The sequence below is a fragment of the Furipterus horrens genome, unplaced genomic scaffold (genome assembly GCF_987537825.1).
Source record: "Furipterus horrens unplaced genomic scaffold, mFurHor1.1.pri manual_scaffold_5, whole genome shotgun sequence".
NCBI classification, from domain to species: Eukaryota; Metazoa; Chordata; class Mammalia; order Chiroptera; family Furipteridae; genus Furipterus; species Furipterus horrens.
Window position 1 is genome coordinate 194,236,869 of NW_028327175.1, and position 17,057 is coordinate 194,253,925.

General features: G+C 42.1%; 1 protein-coding gene across 3 annotated transcripts in view; it reads right to left on the bottom strand.

The window, feature by feature from the left end:
* FAM204A (family with sequence similarity 204 member A) overlaps positions 1-16,589 on the bottom strand; it is a 30,550-nt gene extending 13,961 nt beyond the window's left edge. The window contains exons 1-5 of one of the 3 annotated variants that reach the window (XM_090278676.1): positions 16,502-16,589; positions 10,672-10,859; positions 10,033-10,120; positions 9,865-9,895; positions 9,580-9,679 (exon numbers count right to left, since the gene is read on the bottom strand). In XM_090278676.1, coding sequence (XP_090134802.1) covers positions 9,580-9,679; positions 9,865-9,895; positions 10,033-10,120; positions 10,672-10,859; positions 16,502-16,574 — 480 coding nt within the window. In that variant the 5' untranslated portion in view covers positions 16,575-16,589. Of the gene's footprint in view, positions 1-9,579; positions 9,680-9,864; positions 9,896-10,032; positions 10,121-10,617; positions 10,860-16,001; positions 16,082-16,501 lie in introns of those variants that run through there. The other 2 variants (XM_090278675.1, XM_090278677.1) reach the window with 2 other exon arrangements.
* Positions 16,590-17,057: the final 468 nt, after the last annotated feature.

Sequence of the window (17,057 nt, forward strand, 5' to 3'; positions counted from 1 at the left end):
AAATTGTACCCCAATTTTCTGTAATTGAAAAATAAACTTTTTCGAAAGTACTATTACTTTATTAGTCTAAGTGAAGCTGTTAGTTTATGGGTCAAAACAATTCTCCACAGGCTTCAATTTATCATTCCATCACATATAAATATGACAATTTTTGCCTTAGATCGACTATTTTTATTGTAACAAAAATGGAATCAAGGTTATACTAAATTAAAAAAAATTACCCACACATAATTTGCCCCAAAAGACCACAGAGACAAACACCAGTGAGGCTGTCACTGATGCCCATGCTAAATGAAGATTGTTCCTTCTCAAAACCTCTCAACCCACCTAAGACCCTGACAGGATGATAAACTTCTTTTCCTTGTTCTCGAAGGTAGCTACAGTGCACTCAAGTGCCCCTAAGCCACGAGGCTCTGTCCTTTTTCCATTCTGGCCCTGTGATCATCTACCACTCTCCAGAAATGAACTCTTTCTTATAAATCTGCAGAATTCTTCTCCAGAGGGTCCCAAACAACACCTTGGACTCACCTTTCCAACATCCTTCATCCTTCATCTTCAGGGACCTCTAAATCCACCCCACCTCGGCAGTCTATACCAAAGGCCACTGCCTCTCCAAGTGTGGTCTTTGTACCAGTTTTGGTCTGCTAACAGTCTCAGCTCATGAACGGAGCTTGTGCCAGAATGTAAATCAACTGCATGCCTATGCAGTTTTGTTTAGCTGACTTATTTCAGGGGAGGAGAGATAAGAATGGAGAACAAGACCTTCTTGAAAAAGGAAGCAGGACAGTGAATTGCATTCAGGCACGAGCTCCCCAGCTCCTGGAGGACGCAACAGTTGAGTAAGCCTGCACTAGGCCATGTAACAGACATCACCAGAAAGCTCCACTTGCAAACCTTTACAATCTGGAATTCTTTCTAGACACGAGTTGCTGTCCTTCCACTAATCCCAAGTGTTTGTAGCCAGTGAGCCTGCCTTGTCTGCACTTGGAACCCCACACCTTGGCCCCCCCATATTTCTTCTCAGCCCTTCAGTCCCTTCCTGGATTCTTTTCCTGCCTCTCCGGCCGGCAACCCATGACTAACCTTTTCTAACAGACCATGCCAGTTCTCAAAGTCTGAGTCTGGACCAGCGGCATCAGCACTACCTGGGAACTTGTTAGAAATGCAAATTCTCTGAGACGCTCAGGGTGGAGCCCAACCACCCACCGATTCTAAGCGTGCTACAGTTCGTGAACCACTGGCCGAAGCAATGCCTTCAGCTCCCCCCACCTTCTTGTTTTGGCATTTCCCAGCCACGTCTTCCCACTGCCTTACCATCTGGGTGTCTCAGCAACGTCAGAGAACATCAAGCAGCTCAATTCGCTTTCTGAAACTCTCAATCCTCCCCTTCAAAGTTCCCTACGTCCTTCCTTTTCAGCAGATTATAACTCTACCCCCTACTTCACAGGAGTCCAAGGTGAGGGAGGGGAGGGAAGAGAAGAACCAAGAATAAGTATGTCCCTTCCATCCTCAATAGGAGTCATCTTCCCGTACTGGTCTTCCATCCTTACTGTCTCTAAGAAGGACTAATGCCACCACCTGTGCTCATCACAATCCCACCTACTCACACGCTATCTAGAACCCTGCTCCTTAAATTCTCTCCTCTCTCTTTGCATCTTTCTCCCCCACTGCAAGCAAGCCTGTCCTCCCCATTCTGGACCAGAGGCTAGACGGGACGACTCAGCCCCTTTCCTCACACTGATTTCTTATGTTAGTGCTTCTTCTCTTTTCTAAAACATTGTATCAGTTGCCCCGTCACCCCATCCTAACCCTAACCCTCTACAGTCACAGGTGACACCATCTGTCGTCCTTGTACTTGATCATTTAGGTTAATGTTCATTCTTAAAACTATCTCCCCAAATATCCATCTTCAATATCCTTTGAAGGCCCTGGTCTCCTCTTGTTGCCCCTTAGTTAGAGTAACCCTGCAGGTTCTGTGATGGGCTCTCCTTACTCTTCATTTCCAAGTAACTCAACCCTAGTGCTTCAGTTAATTCACATAAGCTGCTTTGTATCCATCTAATTTAACACCACTGACCTCTCACCTGTATCAAGATCTACAGCTCCAGCTACTCGCTAGATACCTTCATATTAAAGGCAGGGCCTTCAATGTTTACATCTAAAAACAAGCTCATCACTCCGCCCTGCTTCCTTCAGAGCTGACCACCCCCTTAGTCACCCGAGAAAACCCTCAGGCAGCGTCAACGCCTCCAATCCTGTGCTCTTATCTTAACTCGATTTCTGCAGCATCTCTCACTCCTCCTTGCGCTTCTTCAGGGCTTCATAACCTCTTGTTTGAAAGATTATAACTGTCTCCAAACTGGTCTCCCGTCTTTCTAAAGCGGATACCATGTCATTGCCCAGCTTAACACAGTATCACTTCCTTACTCCTTTTGAATGGCATCCAAATCCCTTCACAACAGGGTCCCAAAATGTTTTCTCTGCCCCAGCTTGGTCAATGCTGTACTTCCGAATCTCTGGCCACAGTCACAATTCTCCACATTCCCTGTGCCTTCGATGTGTTCCCATTTGAAAAATCTTGATCATCCTTGTAAGCCTCGTGTCAAATGTTGCCCTCTCCCTCCATGCAGGTCCCCCCCCTCCCTGTACACCCAGGCCCCCGCCCAGCACCTAAGTGCTCCCCACTACCCTCCAGCACTGGCTGATCTGACACGCCACAGCGAGCGGTGTGTCTGCCTCCCCCCCGGGTTCCGGGCTCACTACGGGTAGCACCTGAGTTACTGGCGTGGTGCGTCTCAGCAGCCAGACCAGTTTCTCCCCCACAGGGGACACTCACCCAGCCTGTGTTACTGTGTGGTAACCCAGGGGTACAGGAATGCTGGAAGAACCCCACTCAAATGGGAAACATTTATACACAGCCACTGCTTTCACAAGTTCCCAAGAGAACTCTGCACAGTCATATTAGGGTAATAGCACCCTATGTTTAAAAAGTCACATTTTATTGCACTTATTTATATATAAATCTTCCTACTACTAGAATCTATATTGTTTGAGGCCATGGAGAATATCTTCTCCATCTTGGGCTCCTAGAACCTAGGGCAGCATAGTACCTGCACGTGGGACATTTTAATTATTATTTATTTTTATAGTAGAAATAAAGTATTTCATCCAAGGAACGCTAAAACCATGGCCTCTCTTTCCTGCGTAGAATATTAGGTATCCCCACAAATGCCTCTGAGCTATGTGGAAACGGCACTCATATCAAACTTCAGTTTTCCCTGTACCACAAATTCTGGGGTAGTCGGATACCTCAACCCAGAGCTGATCTCCAGTCTTTCACCTCAGCAGCCCGGGCACTCACAGCCTCCATTCCTGAGCCTGTCCTGCTCATTCCACACGGCAGCTCTGTGTGTTTCCCTCCAAGTGCCTAGGCTTCCTGAGATCATGTCACATCTAGGTGCTACGTTCCCTTATTCCACAACCTTGACTAGGTCACAGGTCAGTAAACAAAAGGGCATCCACCCTGCTTTTACCACCAATGTCTGTGAATAAACCAGCGGTCTGCTTATTAGGTCAGCTTGCTAACTTCCCTTCGGCCACCATGGGTGGGGCCACAGCTTACAAGTCAAAGTCACAAAGGGCAAAACGAGAACATGCCCCTCTTCTCGAAATGTGTATGGCTGCTGAGCTTATTAAGAATTATTTTCACTTAAAAATAAATCATCTAAAATTACAGATTTCTCTCTTCACCATCGGCCGCCTTCCACTGCCCAGCCATCTGGAGCAGCCCCTAAGGGAGACAGCGTAATATGGTAGGAAAAACACGGGACCAGAAGTCAGGGAATGTGGTCACAGCTCTGGGTAAACAAGGTACTTCATTCTTACGTGTCAGTTTCCTTAAAGGAAACGAGAGTATTGGCTTGGAAGACCAAAATACTCTCCTAGAAATAAAATCCTACAATTCCACCTGTACGGTCAACTTTGCTTTTTATCTCTTTTAATTAAAAGGTGTTGTTTTTTTAAGTTTCTACAAAGTTTCACTGGATATAACTGTTTTTTTCCCCTCCTTTTTCTTTTTTGGCAACTTACTTAAGTAAATATAATAGTTCCTTTTGGCTCTGAAAATTTTCTGGTTTCATGTGCACACCCAACCTTTCTGCTTTTATAAGAAGACATTAACATCCAACGCTTACCTTAGTACAAACTCATTCAGGTAAGACAATCCCATCACCTCACACCATAACTTAACAGCAATTTACAAAGAGCATGGCTGGTGAGGTCAGGCCCAGGTTCATGTTCTAGCTCCTCTACTTACTAGCGAAGCAACCTGGGTGAGTTCCTAAACTTCAATAGGTTATAACTATCTCACCTGTAAAAACGAGAATAATGCCACAATCTTTGCAAGGTTATAATGAGGGCCAAAGAAAATATATATAAAATACCTATCAAAGTTCTTAAAATATGGCAGTTATTCAGTAAGTTGCTCATATTATATCTAAATATGAGGCCACCATTAAAACAAAGAGAAGGCTTAGCTCTATATGGCTACAGACCTAACCACAGCTCTTCAAGGGCTTGGACCCAAGCACAAGGCCCAAGGATTCTACCTTGAGTCAGCAAGTCTCTGGAAATAAGATTTGAGTATTAAGGCTCTTTAAAAGTTCTGAGTTGGACCTAAAAGTAAGCTTTGCAGTGATTACCTAGGATGTCTTTTACCACAGGAGGGGCAGGAGGACAGAAGGCCGCTCATACCCTGCAGGGCCGTGGTGTGCTTTTAAGATGCCTTTTGGCAGGAATCACAACTTAGCTTAAGATATGTCTTAATATGGACAGACAAATTCAGGGATGGCAATTTGGCCACAGGGGAAAAATCACCGAAGGCCAGAATTTAACAGTTTCCCATGAGGCAAAAAGTAACTTCTAGTTACTCGTAAATTTAGCTGCATTTGTGAAGGAGGCAGTACTACAACTATCCAAGGAATTCATGGGTTTAACATTAAGGATCAACCATCCACACGTGCTTATGGAGAATATCTTTCAACATGCGATTAAAGCTTTTTAAGTCAAACTGTACCACAATATAGTTCTAAAGAAATTTTGCTAAATATTTATTTGAATATGTAATATATTCAATTTTTAAAGCTTAATACAAGTGAACTAGCCACTCAAGTTTGCTGAACTATGATTAGACCTGAATATCTAGAAAAAAATTAGGTAATCTCTCCATAAAGAAAGGATAGGGATAAGAATTAGTGTTGTTACCTTCATATATGGATCCTATCCACTTAAATTATTTGAGTGAGGTAAATAAAAACTTAAGTTGGGCTTTACTTCAGAAAAACCTGTATTTGGAGTCAAATGACTTGGGTTACAATCTCACTTCATTTCTCACCTGTTCTGTTTGTTTTCTTAGACGAATCTTGCTGGGCTTCAGTTTCTCATCTATATTCTGAGAATCATACTGGCCCTACCTGCTCACCCCACAGGGATCACATGGCTCAAGAGACAATGCTCTGTAACTGACACCAGGGGAACACCATGGTACAAGCCCCCACCCAGTTCCACACCCACCACAACAGCCCTGCCCTCCTGCCTACCCACTCAAGCCCCAGACTTTTATCCAATCTGTGTACCGGAATTTCAAGTAAGATGCTGGTTAGAAAAAGCAGTCTACTAAAAAAAGTAAATTTGAAAAAAGTTACACTATACCGTAGTCCCTCTCTATATCGTGGTTCACTTATCGCGGCCTCCATGTATCGTGGGATTTTAAAAATATCATATTTAATTATTTATCGCGGATTTTTCGCTATATCGCAGGATTTTGCGGTACTGTGTACGTATGTTGTTAAAGTTACGTAGGTTTAAGAGTGTAGAATAAATGTAAGGTTCCTTCTTCACAGGGGGGGTCTGAAACGTAATACCCGCGATAAGTGAGGGAATACTGTACAATACCAATTTCCTCAACAACAGAAAAACTCATCAAAGGCATTGTGCAACTACTCGAAAAATTAAAAGCATCCCTGGTTTTCCATGCCGGAAAGTACCCATTAAGAATACATAAAGCCCTGGCTGCTGTGGCTCAGTAGATTGAGCGTTGGACGGTGAGCCAAGTGTCGCTGGTTCGATTCCCAGTCAGGGCACATGACTAGGTTGTACGTCAGGTCCCCATTTGGGGGCGCAAGTGAGAGGCAACCACACAGGGATGTTTCTCTCCCTCTCTTTCTCCTTTCCCCTCTAAAAGAAAATAAAATAAAATAAAAACAAATTATTAAAAAAAAATACATAAAACTACCTCAATAATGACTGCTAACTAATCTAATTAATTCAACTAAATAATACTTGAGACATTTATAATGAAATTGATGAGTGAAATTTATTCTAAATAACTTCCCATATAGATTGAAAATAATGACTACAGAATTATTAGTAAATCCCAAGACTGCTGCCAGAAACACAATTATGGTTATACTTAATACAAAGTACACTTTAAAACAGCTTTGGAAATCAGGAAGATTACTTTAAAAATAGAAACCTCTCTGCCCTGTTGAGGAAAGAGGAAACAGGTGGAAGCAGTGTGTAAATGTACAACCGTGACCGAGCAACAGTTTTAGCTCGGCAGTTTCAGGGGAAAAAAAAAAAAAAGACGAATGATAGACATAAGATTAAGAAGTCGTCCCCACCCCTCCAAAAAAAGTTTGCTTTGTGTTACCATTCTTGAGGGTCAGGGGAATAGAGAAGAGAAAGGCCCTCTGAGCCATGGTAACAGATCAGCCTCTGCCCCAGAGAAATAAAATAACGAACTAGGAACCTATGCTGGTTTTGTCTGTTTTCCTCTCCAGGTTTCCTGAGCATCAACCACCACCTGCTGGACCTTCCCTCATTCTTAGCTTTCACCTCGGTGCCTCCCCCGCGGACAGTCTTTACTGTCGACCTATGTGTCTGCAGAAGGGGTGCATGCCGAGCGGAGATCCCAAACCAAAGGATGATGGGGACCCCGCTGGCAGTGATTATGCTGAACTACCACGAGAATATGAATCATCTGGCTTCACTAAATCTTTCCTTTCCTTTTAGGCTTGCATTTCTTCTTAGAATAGTGTTGGCAAATCCTGGGCAGATATAAGACTGCCCGGCATCTGGCTGCTTGTTTTAGAAGATTGCCCTTTCTTAGATGCCATTCATAGAGTAACGTCTACCGTTAAGAAAATGCAAACATAAAATACATCAATGGGTGATCACAAAAAAATTTACAGCAGTCTTCCTTTAAACAGAAACCTCATTTTTAAAATGATGTTTGACTTATAATTTCTTTCTAGAATACATCTAATATGTAACATAAAATAGAACACTAGTTCCTAAAACTGAGTTGTCTTAAAATATTTTGCACAAGGAATCTTAGTCTCTCTTATTAAAGTTACTCTACACAAATTACAAACTTTAGACAATGAATAAGAGTTAGGCATATCCAGCCAGTATCAAGAAGGTACAATTTCATATATGTAGGGTAATAATAAAATTCTAACACAGATAAATTGTAAAAAATACTCTCAAAAGTTCTACTTTTTACAATGATTAAAAATTAAATTTCATGGCTTTAACTTCACTGAGAAATAACTTAGACATTCTAAAGTCAGTACAGTTATGAGAAAACAACAAATACTATAAATAACTGAAGATCAAAGACCACCTATTTCACAGGTAAAAATTAAAAATAAATTTCCTATGAGAACCAATATTTAAGCCTTTTTTTCCCTCAAAAGAACTATCTAGTCCAAGGATGGCCCATGGACCACGTCTGTCGGCCCCTCTTTCTTGATGCTTCGGAACAGGTGTGGTACAGTCAAGAGCATCCCCCTCATCAGCCCACCAGAATCTTAAGGGTCAAATGCATGATGATTACATTTTAAAATGCTTCCCAGCCCCTTCCCCAGCAAAGCTAGGGAGCTGAGGATGGTGTAATCAACACTGGGTTTTAGCTTCAATTCTACCAATAATCTTTCTTTGTAAGAAAACTCTGCAACTGCTTGAACATTTGTGTAAAAAAAGAGATTGCGCAGTGCCTGTAATTAGCTGTCACAGAAAATGATCCTGGTTTCTACTCCCCAGTGTTCTAGGAACTAAACGACAAGAATACTTGACAAAGTTGGAATCTCAAGTTCACATGTAAAATTCTGTCGTGCTAGTTCCTTAACGCACATGCCCTCAATGATGCAACACCACCCCACAATGGGTTGAAAACCAAAGGTTTATCACAAGAAAGACTGATTAATCAGAAAATGGTAATGGTCTCTATGGACACACCATAGTCTAAGCAATGACCCATAAAGGAGGTATGTGTCTACACACACAAGATATAATATACCTGGGGTTCAAACGGGCAGGCCCCTGCGCCTCAACAAGACAGGCCCCTGCGCCTCAACCAGGCAGGCCCCTACGCCTCTAACCTTACCACTCAGTGGTGTTTTCATCACTCTGATGTGAATATTTAAGTTATTCACTCAAGCTTCTACTCGGTATTAATATCATCTAGGGACTGACAACTCCCAAGCGTGTTTCTAAAGCTTAGACTCTCCTTCGAGGTTCTGCCTCATCTTACCAGCAGTCTATTCTGCTCCGGCTTGTTGATATCGGCCATGCCCCAAACTGACCTCTGGAGAGGCCCCACTCTGGATCTTCTCCCCTGCCAAGCTTTCCCATCTTCATAACGAGCACCACTATTCATACCACTGCTTCAGGTAAAGCCTGGGTTGGCTCTGTCCCTCCTCATGCCCCAAGCCCTCCCCATCACCTCACAGACAACCCAGAGGCAAACACTGCCCTAGTGGACTGTAAACGTCCACCGTAAGCCTCAAACCCTCCCACTTTCCTCCATCTTCAGCAGCAGCATTCTTGTTCACGCCGCCATGGCCTCTGGCCTAGAAGTCTCTTACCGGGTCTCTCCTCACCTACTTCTGCTGGCCCACAGCCCGTTCTCTACATAACAGCAATCTTTTAAAACACAATCTAGATCATGTCACTCCTATAACTTAAAACCCCTGAGTGACTCGGAACTGCAATGTGACTAAAACCCAAGTCCTTTCTGTGGCCCTTACAGCCCGACACAGTGTGGACCCTGCCTGCCTGTCCAGTCTTATCCTGGGCCACCCCCCAGCCCCCTCACTGACTGCCTTCCAGCCAGGCTGGCCTCCTCGCAGTCACTCGTGTGCTGTGACGACGCCTTCTCCCCGAGGACCTTGGTCCAGGTTATGACATACTAGCACTCCTGTTTTAGGCGGCTACTTCCTGTCCTTTAGGTCTCGGCGCAATAGCGTCTTCTGAGCAGGGCCTTCCCTGACCACAATGAGCTCAAGTGGGGCCTCCATGTGAATTTCTTCACAACACCCTGTTTGTGTCTTTCTTAACAGTTTTTTTTTTTTTTTTAATGATTTGTAACTATATATTTACTTGTTTAACTAGCATCTTGTTGGCACCAGTAAGCATTTTAACATTTTCACTGAATGAGTTAATGAGAAATACCTTAGGTAAGGCCAATTACAAACATTTCCTACTGGGTAACACAAGATGCAATAAAAAAGACCTTACCTTCTCAACTTTTTTCTTTTTAACAGGGGGTTCAAATCTGTCATTGGCTCCAAAATACTGAGTAAGTTCCTTCCACTGGGCTTCACTTGAGGGCTGTTCACTATAAAAAGATAGACAATACATTTTTCCCTAAATGTGCTCATTTTTATTTTTATTGTTTTTAACTGATTACTGCAATTATATTACAACCAACTAGTTCTTATGTTTCAAAGGTTAATATTGAACTATTTGTACAAATTCCACAAATACTGTCTACAATAAACAAATTTTTGTAATTCCACTTACCTATGAGATTCTTCTTCATTCTTCAATTTACCTGAAAAGAATTCACAAAGTGTTAATAGTTAAGTATTTAGTTGTTATTTCAAAATTACATTTACTAAAAAATTAATGAGCTCAATTACAGTTTAACATTAGCACTATTGACAATTAACCTGAATTAAAACAAAACACCTTTTCTGGAGCGTTTTCTCTTTTTCCTTCTGAATCTTGAAGTGGAGATTTTCTGTTCAGAGTGTTTTTTATGCAATTCTTGAAATTTCTATGCAAAAGTAAAAAAAAAAAAGAAAATATATTTTGAGGTAAAGCATACATTCAAAAAATAAACGTATTAATAAAAAATTAAATTCTAGTACTTATAAATGTAAACTTAAGTTCTTCTTGAGATACTCCATTCTCCAAGACTCTTTCACAACCTGAATTTTCATCTTACCTTAATTTCTAAACAAGTTAATCTGATAACCTGAGAGGAAAACCCAATGACTCACAGATAACAAAAAGATAAAATTAAAATAGAAATTGCTCCTATATCATTTTAGGCAAAGTCGCTAATCCTACTAAATGTTTTCTTCCTCTTTTTATGAAAAACAAAACAAAAATAAAGCACGGCTCTGAGTGGGCCACGGACTGATCACAGACCCACAGAGTAATAGAAGAATTCTGAGTCAATCTTTCCTCCCTATTCCCTCCCAAGAACATACACATCCTGACCATGACAGAGACACAGGCTTTAACATGAACACATCAGAAAAAACCTACATTCCACACATGTAAGGGAATTCCGGAAGGACACTCTTCATAAGCATTATTTACATTTGCCTCTGCTTCAGTTTTTGGTCCATCTGTAGGGAAATCTGAGCTCTCTGTTTTTGTAATGGTCTCATCTTTATCTTCCTGTGAGTTAAATCCAGAGTTCTCTAACGTGTCTTCATCTTCAGAATTCAACTCCACATCACTTTCATTTAGGCCAGGAGGGAGCAGCCCACTCCACATCTTTTCTCCTAAAGGGAAAAGGATAAACTTAGACCTCTTTGAAAGAATTTTAAAGCCATTAAATGACACCCCCAGAGTCTAATCAATGTACCTAATTTGAGAAGAGTCCATCTAAACTTTTAAAAAATATTATGGGCTATGCCCTCCATATTAATTTAATTAAACTCTTTGTTGTGTAACTAGAAAGTGTAAAATAGTGTAGCAAGTTTTACAACACACACCTATAGATGAATGACCTGAAGAAAACAGGACCTTGATTCTCTATTATATGCATAATTTTGCCTCAAAAAAAAAAAAAAAAAAAAAATCCAGTAAAAGAATCCATTACTCAAGAATGCTAAGAGCCTAACAATATACACCGCGGGCAATTTAAGAACGATAATACTGCATTCCAAGCCGTAACAACTGGAGAAAACAAAGTTGACTGTTTCACCTGTATTTGAATGTATAAAACGTTCAGGGGACTTACTGAGGAGCAGGCAAACAATTATTCAAAGAGAAAATATTAAGTTGTACAAGTAGTTTGAGAAAAGTGTGATGGTAATAAAAAATATATATCTCCTCGCTTAAAATTTTTTACTGTTTGCTAAAATAATATTAACTGGAGTATAATCCTAACATTTTAACAAAAACATAGAGCTTTTTGAATAATAATACTATATTTGGGAAACTAATGTTAAAGTTCAGAATAATATTTAGCATTAGCTATACTTCCCATGGTAGAAAGAACCATTAGCTATTGTTAAGTTTAATAAAAATTATTTTAAAACACTGAGAGTTGCAACCAATTTACTCAGTTATGATAACTGAGTAGATTTTCACCTTTAACCCGCTGCACAGTCCATTTCAGCACACATATTGAGCCAAAACCAGTTTGTGTACAAGTTGTCTAAAAGAAAGAAGTTAGCTGTACTGCTCATGACCTACTATCAACCTGAAGGAATAAATGGAAGGATGGAAATCTTTTTTTGCTGAGTTTTCTGCCCCCAATATGATTCACCTAGTGACAAAAGACAAAGACATCATGGACTTTTCCATGACCTTGAATAATGCAGTCCTGATAACTTTAAGAACCTCCTCCCAGGTCCAAAGAATCAGATCTTCCTTTTTTGCCACTTCGGTCCAGATGCATCCGTTGTTAGCTCTCTGAAACAGCCTCCCCAAAACACTCTCCTGGCTTTTTAAGAGGAAGGGCTCTGACATCTAACTGCTCCAAGGCTAACCCTGTCCTACGTATACTAGCGGTATGTGAGAATCATTTAACCCTTCAGTTTCTGCATCTGTAACACAGGGACAATTATACTGCAGACAGGGTTATTCTGAGGATTACATGAGAGAAGCCATGGAAGCGCTCACATGGTGTTCAGGGGGTCCTAGGGGACTAAGTTCTTTTTGCTGTTATTATTTCTGCAGCTATGTAGTACATTTTGATCACTTCTATTATGGGTGGCAGCATTCATAAGATAGTTTTGAAGTTTCTAATGTCTGAAGTGTATTCACTTAAAAGTTGATGCAAATCATTTCTCCCTGATTTCCATAGGTTCACGTGAGGTTCCTATAAAAAATGTTGGTATCTGGTTTTCTGAAATGAGCAACAAAACCAGAAGCAAATGAAGCTTAAGCTTTAAGGTTCATTTCCACAAAACATTATACCTAATTTTCTATTTAGAATATGTATTCCTCTTTTTCTTAAACAGGAGACCCAAAATTATATAAGCTCCAGGCTCCATAAAACTTGGATGCATCCCTACGCCAGGCGTGAGGATTTTAAAAGTTGGAATGGAGGTCATCTTGAGATACTCTACCAGCACAAAGGACATCATGTAAAATATGTCAGTATTAAAAAATAGGAGTTATGCGATGAATAAAAATATTTCTACTGCTCTGAAAAGCTGGGGGAGGAGAGCAATATTAAGCTCTAATATGGCTTTGATACTGGCATGTAATCTACCTTTAGGCTCATGATCCATTTCAGGATTTAAGCATAATGACAAATTTCAAATTTAGCTTTCTTTGCATAATTGGGATTCTTCTATGCTTGAAACCATGGTTTCCTTTCCGTGTCCACAGTATCTTCTGCAGGCCCACTATGTGCCAGGCACTCTTGCAGACACGGGGACAGCAGTGCACAAAACGGTCAACAATGCCGAACTTCAAGGAGCCGACATTCAACATAGGCAGCAAGTTTCTGTCCACCAGCAGCCAAGTCCCACTCAGCCCACACCTCACTTGTGGCTGTTTTTAAAGACACGTGCCTCTCGGAGAGGCCATTCTTTTAACGGACCGCGACTTCGGCACCCCTACAGGGGAGGCTAGGCTTTGGGCACCCCAATGTGTGTCTCAGCTGCCCTGGAGAGGACATCCCTTTCCTCATCAGCCCTCAAGCAGGCATCTATTTTTGATTGCCTTTTGGACTCTCTCAACTCACGTTTTTAGCTCTTGCTGCTGTGACATTAAGAACTGCCGTCAGTGCGGCATCGGCTGGAATGATTTCTTGTGTATGCCCACAGGAAAAATAAAATCAAAATAACTTATAAAAACTGGACTCTACATCTAAATCCAAAAAAATAGGACAAAATCTGAATACAGTATGTTTTACAGCTCACCTCCTAAAACATTTTTAATGAGCCATTCTCCTTAATTGTTTAAAAACAAAAACAAAAAACACCTAAATACAAGTGGCCCCTGAAAAACACAGAGAACTCACTGAGGAACCTTCGAAGTGGAGCTGCCCACAGCAGCAGCTTGAATGTAAACCAGCCAGAGTGGGTGGATGCTTTGTCACACGCTTTGGGCTCATGTTCCAGAACTGTCTATTCCAAGCATACACATATCTTTCATACGTTTCCAACTGTACTATGTTAGGCCTCATGTTACTTCTGTTTTGGCTATTCTGATTCTTTGGAGCATCTCTCAAGCCGCACCTTTCAAGTATATTCCTTTATTTTAAAGCAGATCACTCCAAATTATCCTTTAAATCTGAAAATCAGTTATCCCCAAGAGATGTGGTATACCAGACAACTAGAAACTTAAGTCTTTTAGAGTAGATTCTAGCCAGGTCCATACAACAATCTATGTATTATTAATATATAAGCTTTCAGTTTTTAGTCTGTAATGCAAATAAATTTTCATTTAATCATGTTGCCCCTCAAATGATTCAGAAGCCCTTTTACTCCATGGTTTCGAATATCGCCCTCTTCATTTCATATACTCTCTACTTTTTAAGTTAAGGGTTTTCTTTTTTTTTTTTTTTCCATTCCACAATTATTTTTTAAAATAATTCTGTGCACACTACAGCCAAGAACACATCCTGGGCTGACACAATTTATTATGAACTGAAAATATTTATGTATCATTCTAGTCTGAATGGCTGGGTTTTCTCTTGCTCTTAAAAACCTACCACAGTCACTATTTATTTAGCACACTTGGGCAGGTCGCAATGCATCAAGAAGACATGACACAGTTCAGCAATTCCTAATCAAAGGTTTGTACAATTTTATAAAGATGGTAATGGAGGTCTCTAAGCTACTTTCAATATTCAAAAAGACCAACATACTTTTTTCCCTTAAACAACATCATCCACCTTTAGATGAGGGGACTTAAATTCACTGAGGCATTATTCTGCACCATATATTCATTGGTCGGAGGCTCTGATTGGTGGCTACAGACCTGATTTTTATTTTTTAAAAACTAATATACTTTAGTAGATACAATTTTTCAAAATATGGCACTCATAAAGATATCAAATTATAGTAAAAGAGGTTTACTATAGGTTGTGAAAAACTTGGGAATGGCTGGTACAGCAGGAAGACTTGGTCTTAAAAGTTGAAGACAGGTTTCTAGTCCTGAGCAAAATGATTGCAGGCAAGCCAGTGCATTTTGTCTGGGTCTCCATTCTTAAGCTATAAAATGAAGGTCTATTCAGATAATCTCTGAGATGTCTTGCAGCTTTAAAACGTTTCTTTATGGATTTCAGTATTACATGTCACTGCATTCTTTCCTGCAACAATCCATTCTCTCCCAGCCAGATGTAATAGTGATTAAACCCCAATACCCCAACTAGCTGCCCCCGCCAAAATTAACAGTCCCCAATTAGACTATGCACTTCGCACAGGACACCTGAAAGATGCTCTAGCGAAAGGGAAGAAAACCCCAGCTATGACAGCACACAGAACCAGAAAAAGGAAACAAAGCAAGTCACTGCTATACATAGCATGCAAACGATGTGACAGGCACTGATTTACCATTAATCTCACAGCCATCCTTCCACTAGGAATTATTACCTTTTACAGATAAGGTAATGGACTTGCCTAACACATCATGATCCACTTCTTTTACAAAAATGGAACCCTGCGGCTTCAAATTATATACTTTTAAGTGGTAATATATTCTTGGAGACAAAGGTTTGAAAGTGGGTCTGACGGATGACTCTAGCCCGTAATCCTAGAGTTGCTAAAATTTAAGAAAAAAAAGAAATTCTCACTGTTCAAGTGCAGAAAGCTACGTAAGATGCTACACTAAAGTGCGTATATCAAAGTCATGTTCAAGGAAGACCGTCACATTTTGTGGGCAAGCAGGCAGCTGCTTATAATTAAAACACAAAAGATATAATCTGAGCAGTCTAACGAGTAAATGTCTCCTGTCTCTCATGTTCCAAAATGTAAATTTCATTTTCACCAAATGAAGCTTATTTCCCATACTTTGTATTCAATTACAAATAATCAGAGGACCCTGAACCTTGTCTGATATGAGTGAACCTTCTTTGTATAATAATCATACACCACCACCCACCAATCTGAAGGGGTTTCTGTGACTTGCAATTAGTTACTTAACTAAAATACTTTAAACATGTATCATCAACATTAATGTAAACATCCTATTTATTGTCACGAAATAAACGTGTTCCCTCTTCCCCAAAACTTAGAAAGTACAGGCTTGCCTTAGGATTTCAGTTACCAATCCGATCACCCAGATGAACTACTGTATATGTGTATTTAGCAGGATTTTGCATGTTTGCATGCTTTAATTAAAGAGAGTGTTTAGTCCAGCGCTGGGAAACGCTTCCTCAGACAGACCCAAGAAAGAGTTACAGGGAACCAGTAACATTTCGAGGCTCATCGGAAGTCCGACGTCGCCGTGAAAATACTTACGAGGCTCAAGGAGGTGGCTCTAGAGAGGTACGCCTCCTCCTGCGTGGCTGCACAGCCCGGAACGCTGCGGGCTCTCCGGCAGCGGTGCCCCACTGCGGTCCCCAACGCGGGGGCCCCGTCCCGGGCCCAGGACTAGTGCCGAAGGTTCCGGGACGGGATGTCTAGGCTGCTGACGCCCCCGTTAGCTGCAGCCCTTTCCCGGGACAGAGCGATGGTAAACAGGATCCTGTTTCCCTGACCCAAAGCCTCCTCACCTCTCTTACTGGGGCCGGGGTCGGCCGGAGAACCCTTCTCCACCCACCAGGCTGGACACGGCGCTGCGACGCCCCTTCCGAGCAAATCGGGAGGCCGGCCCCGCCGACGCTCCCGTGGGCCCGGGCCGGGGCGCCTCGGTCTACAGGCCGTGAGGCCGCCCACACTCCCCGCACCCGGCCCTGTCCGACCCCGCAGGCCCGAGTCCGAGCCGCCCGGGAGCCAGGCCGGCGATCAGTCCTACTCACCGGTCAGGAGCCAGCCGCCCGGCAGCCATCTTAAGGCCCCGCCAACATCGCGCTTTCTCATTGGCTCTGACATCTCAGCCAATGGGCTGAGGCCGTTCTGGCTGGTGGGCGCCATGGCAACCGGACCCGCTCATCTCTGCGGTGAAAGCGCTGAGCTGATGAGAGTGGTTCGTGTGTTTCCGCTTCTGTTCTCTGTCCGTTTTTCCTCTTTCTTCTGGTCGTTTCTCCAGGCTGTGCTGTTTCTTCATCTCCTCCAGGAACCCGGTGTTGGCTTAGACCTTGCGCTGAGGTCGTTACACAAGGAGAGAGAATCGCTGCAGACGCTCTCCGGGCCCTCGTGGGAATGTTTCCATTCGTTCATCCTTTTTCCTCCCTCCCTCCCCCTTTTATTTCCCTGCACGTGTTTATTGATCAGGCTTCCTTCCGGGCTCTGTGTAGGAGGAAACGGCCTGTCTCCTGCTCTCGTGGAGCTTACCGTCTGTTTATCGTCCGGGCTGCTTCACCAGCCAGCGTTGTGACCTTGGCCCAAAGCCTGTTGAAGGAACGTTCCGTGGTA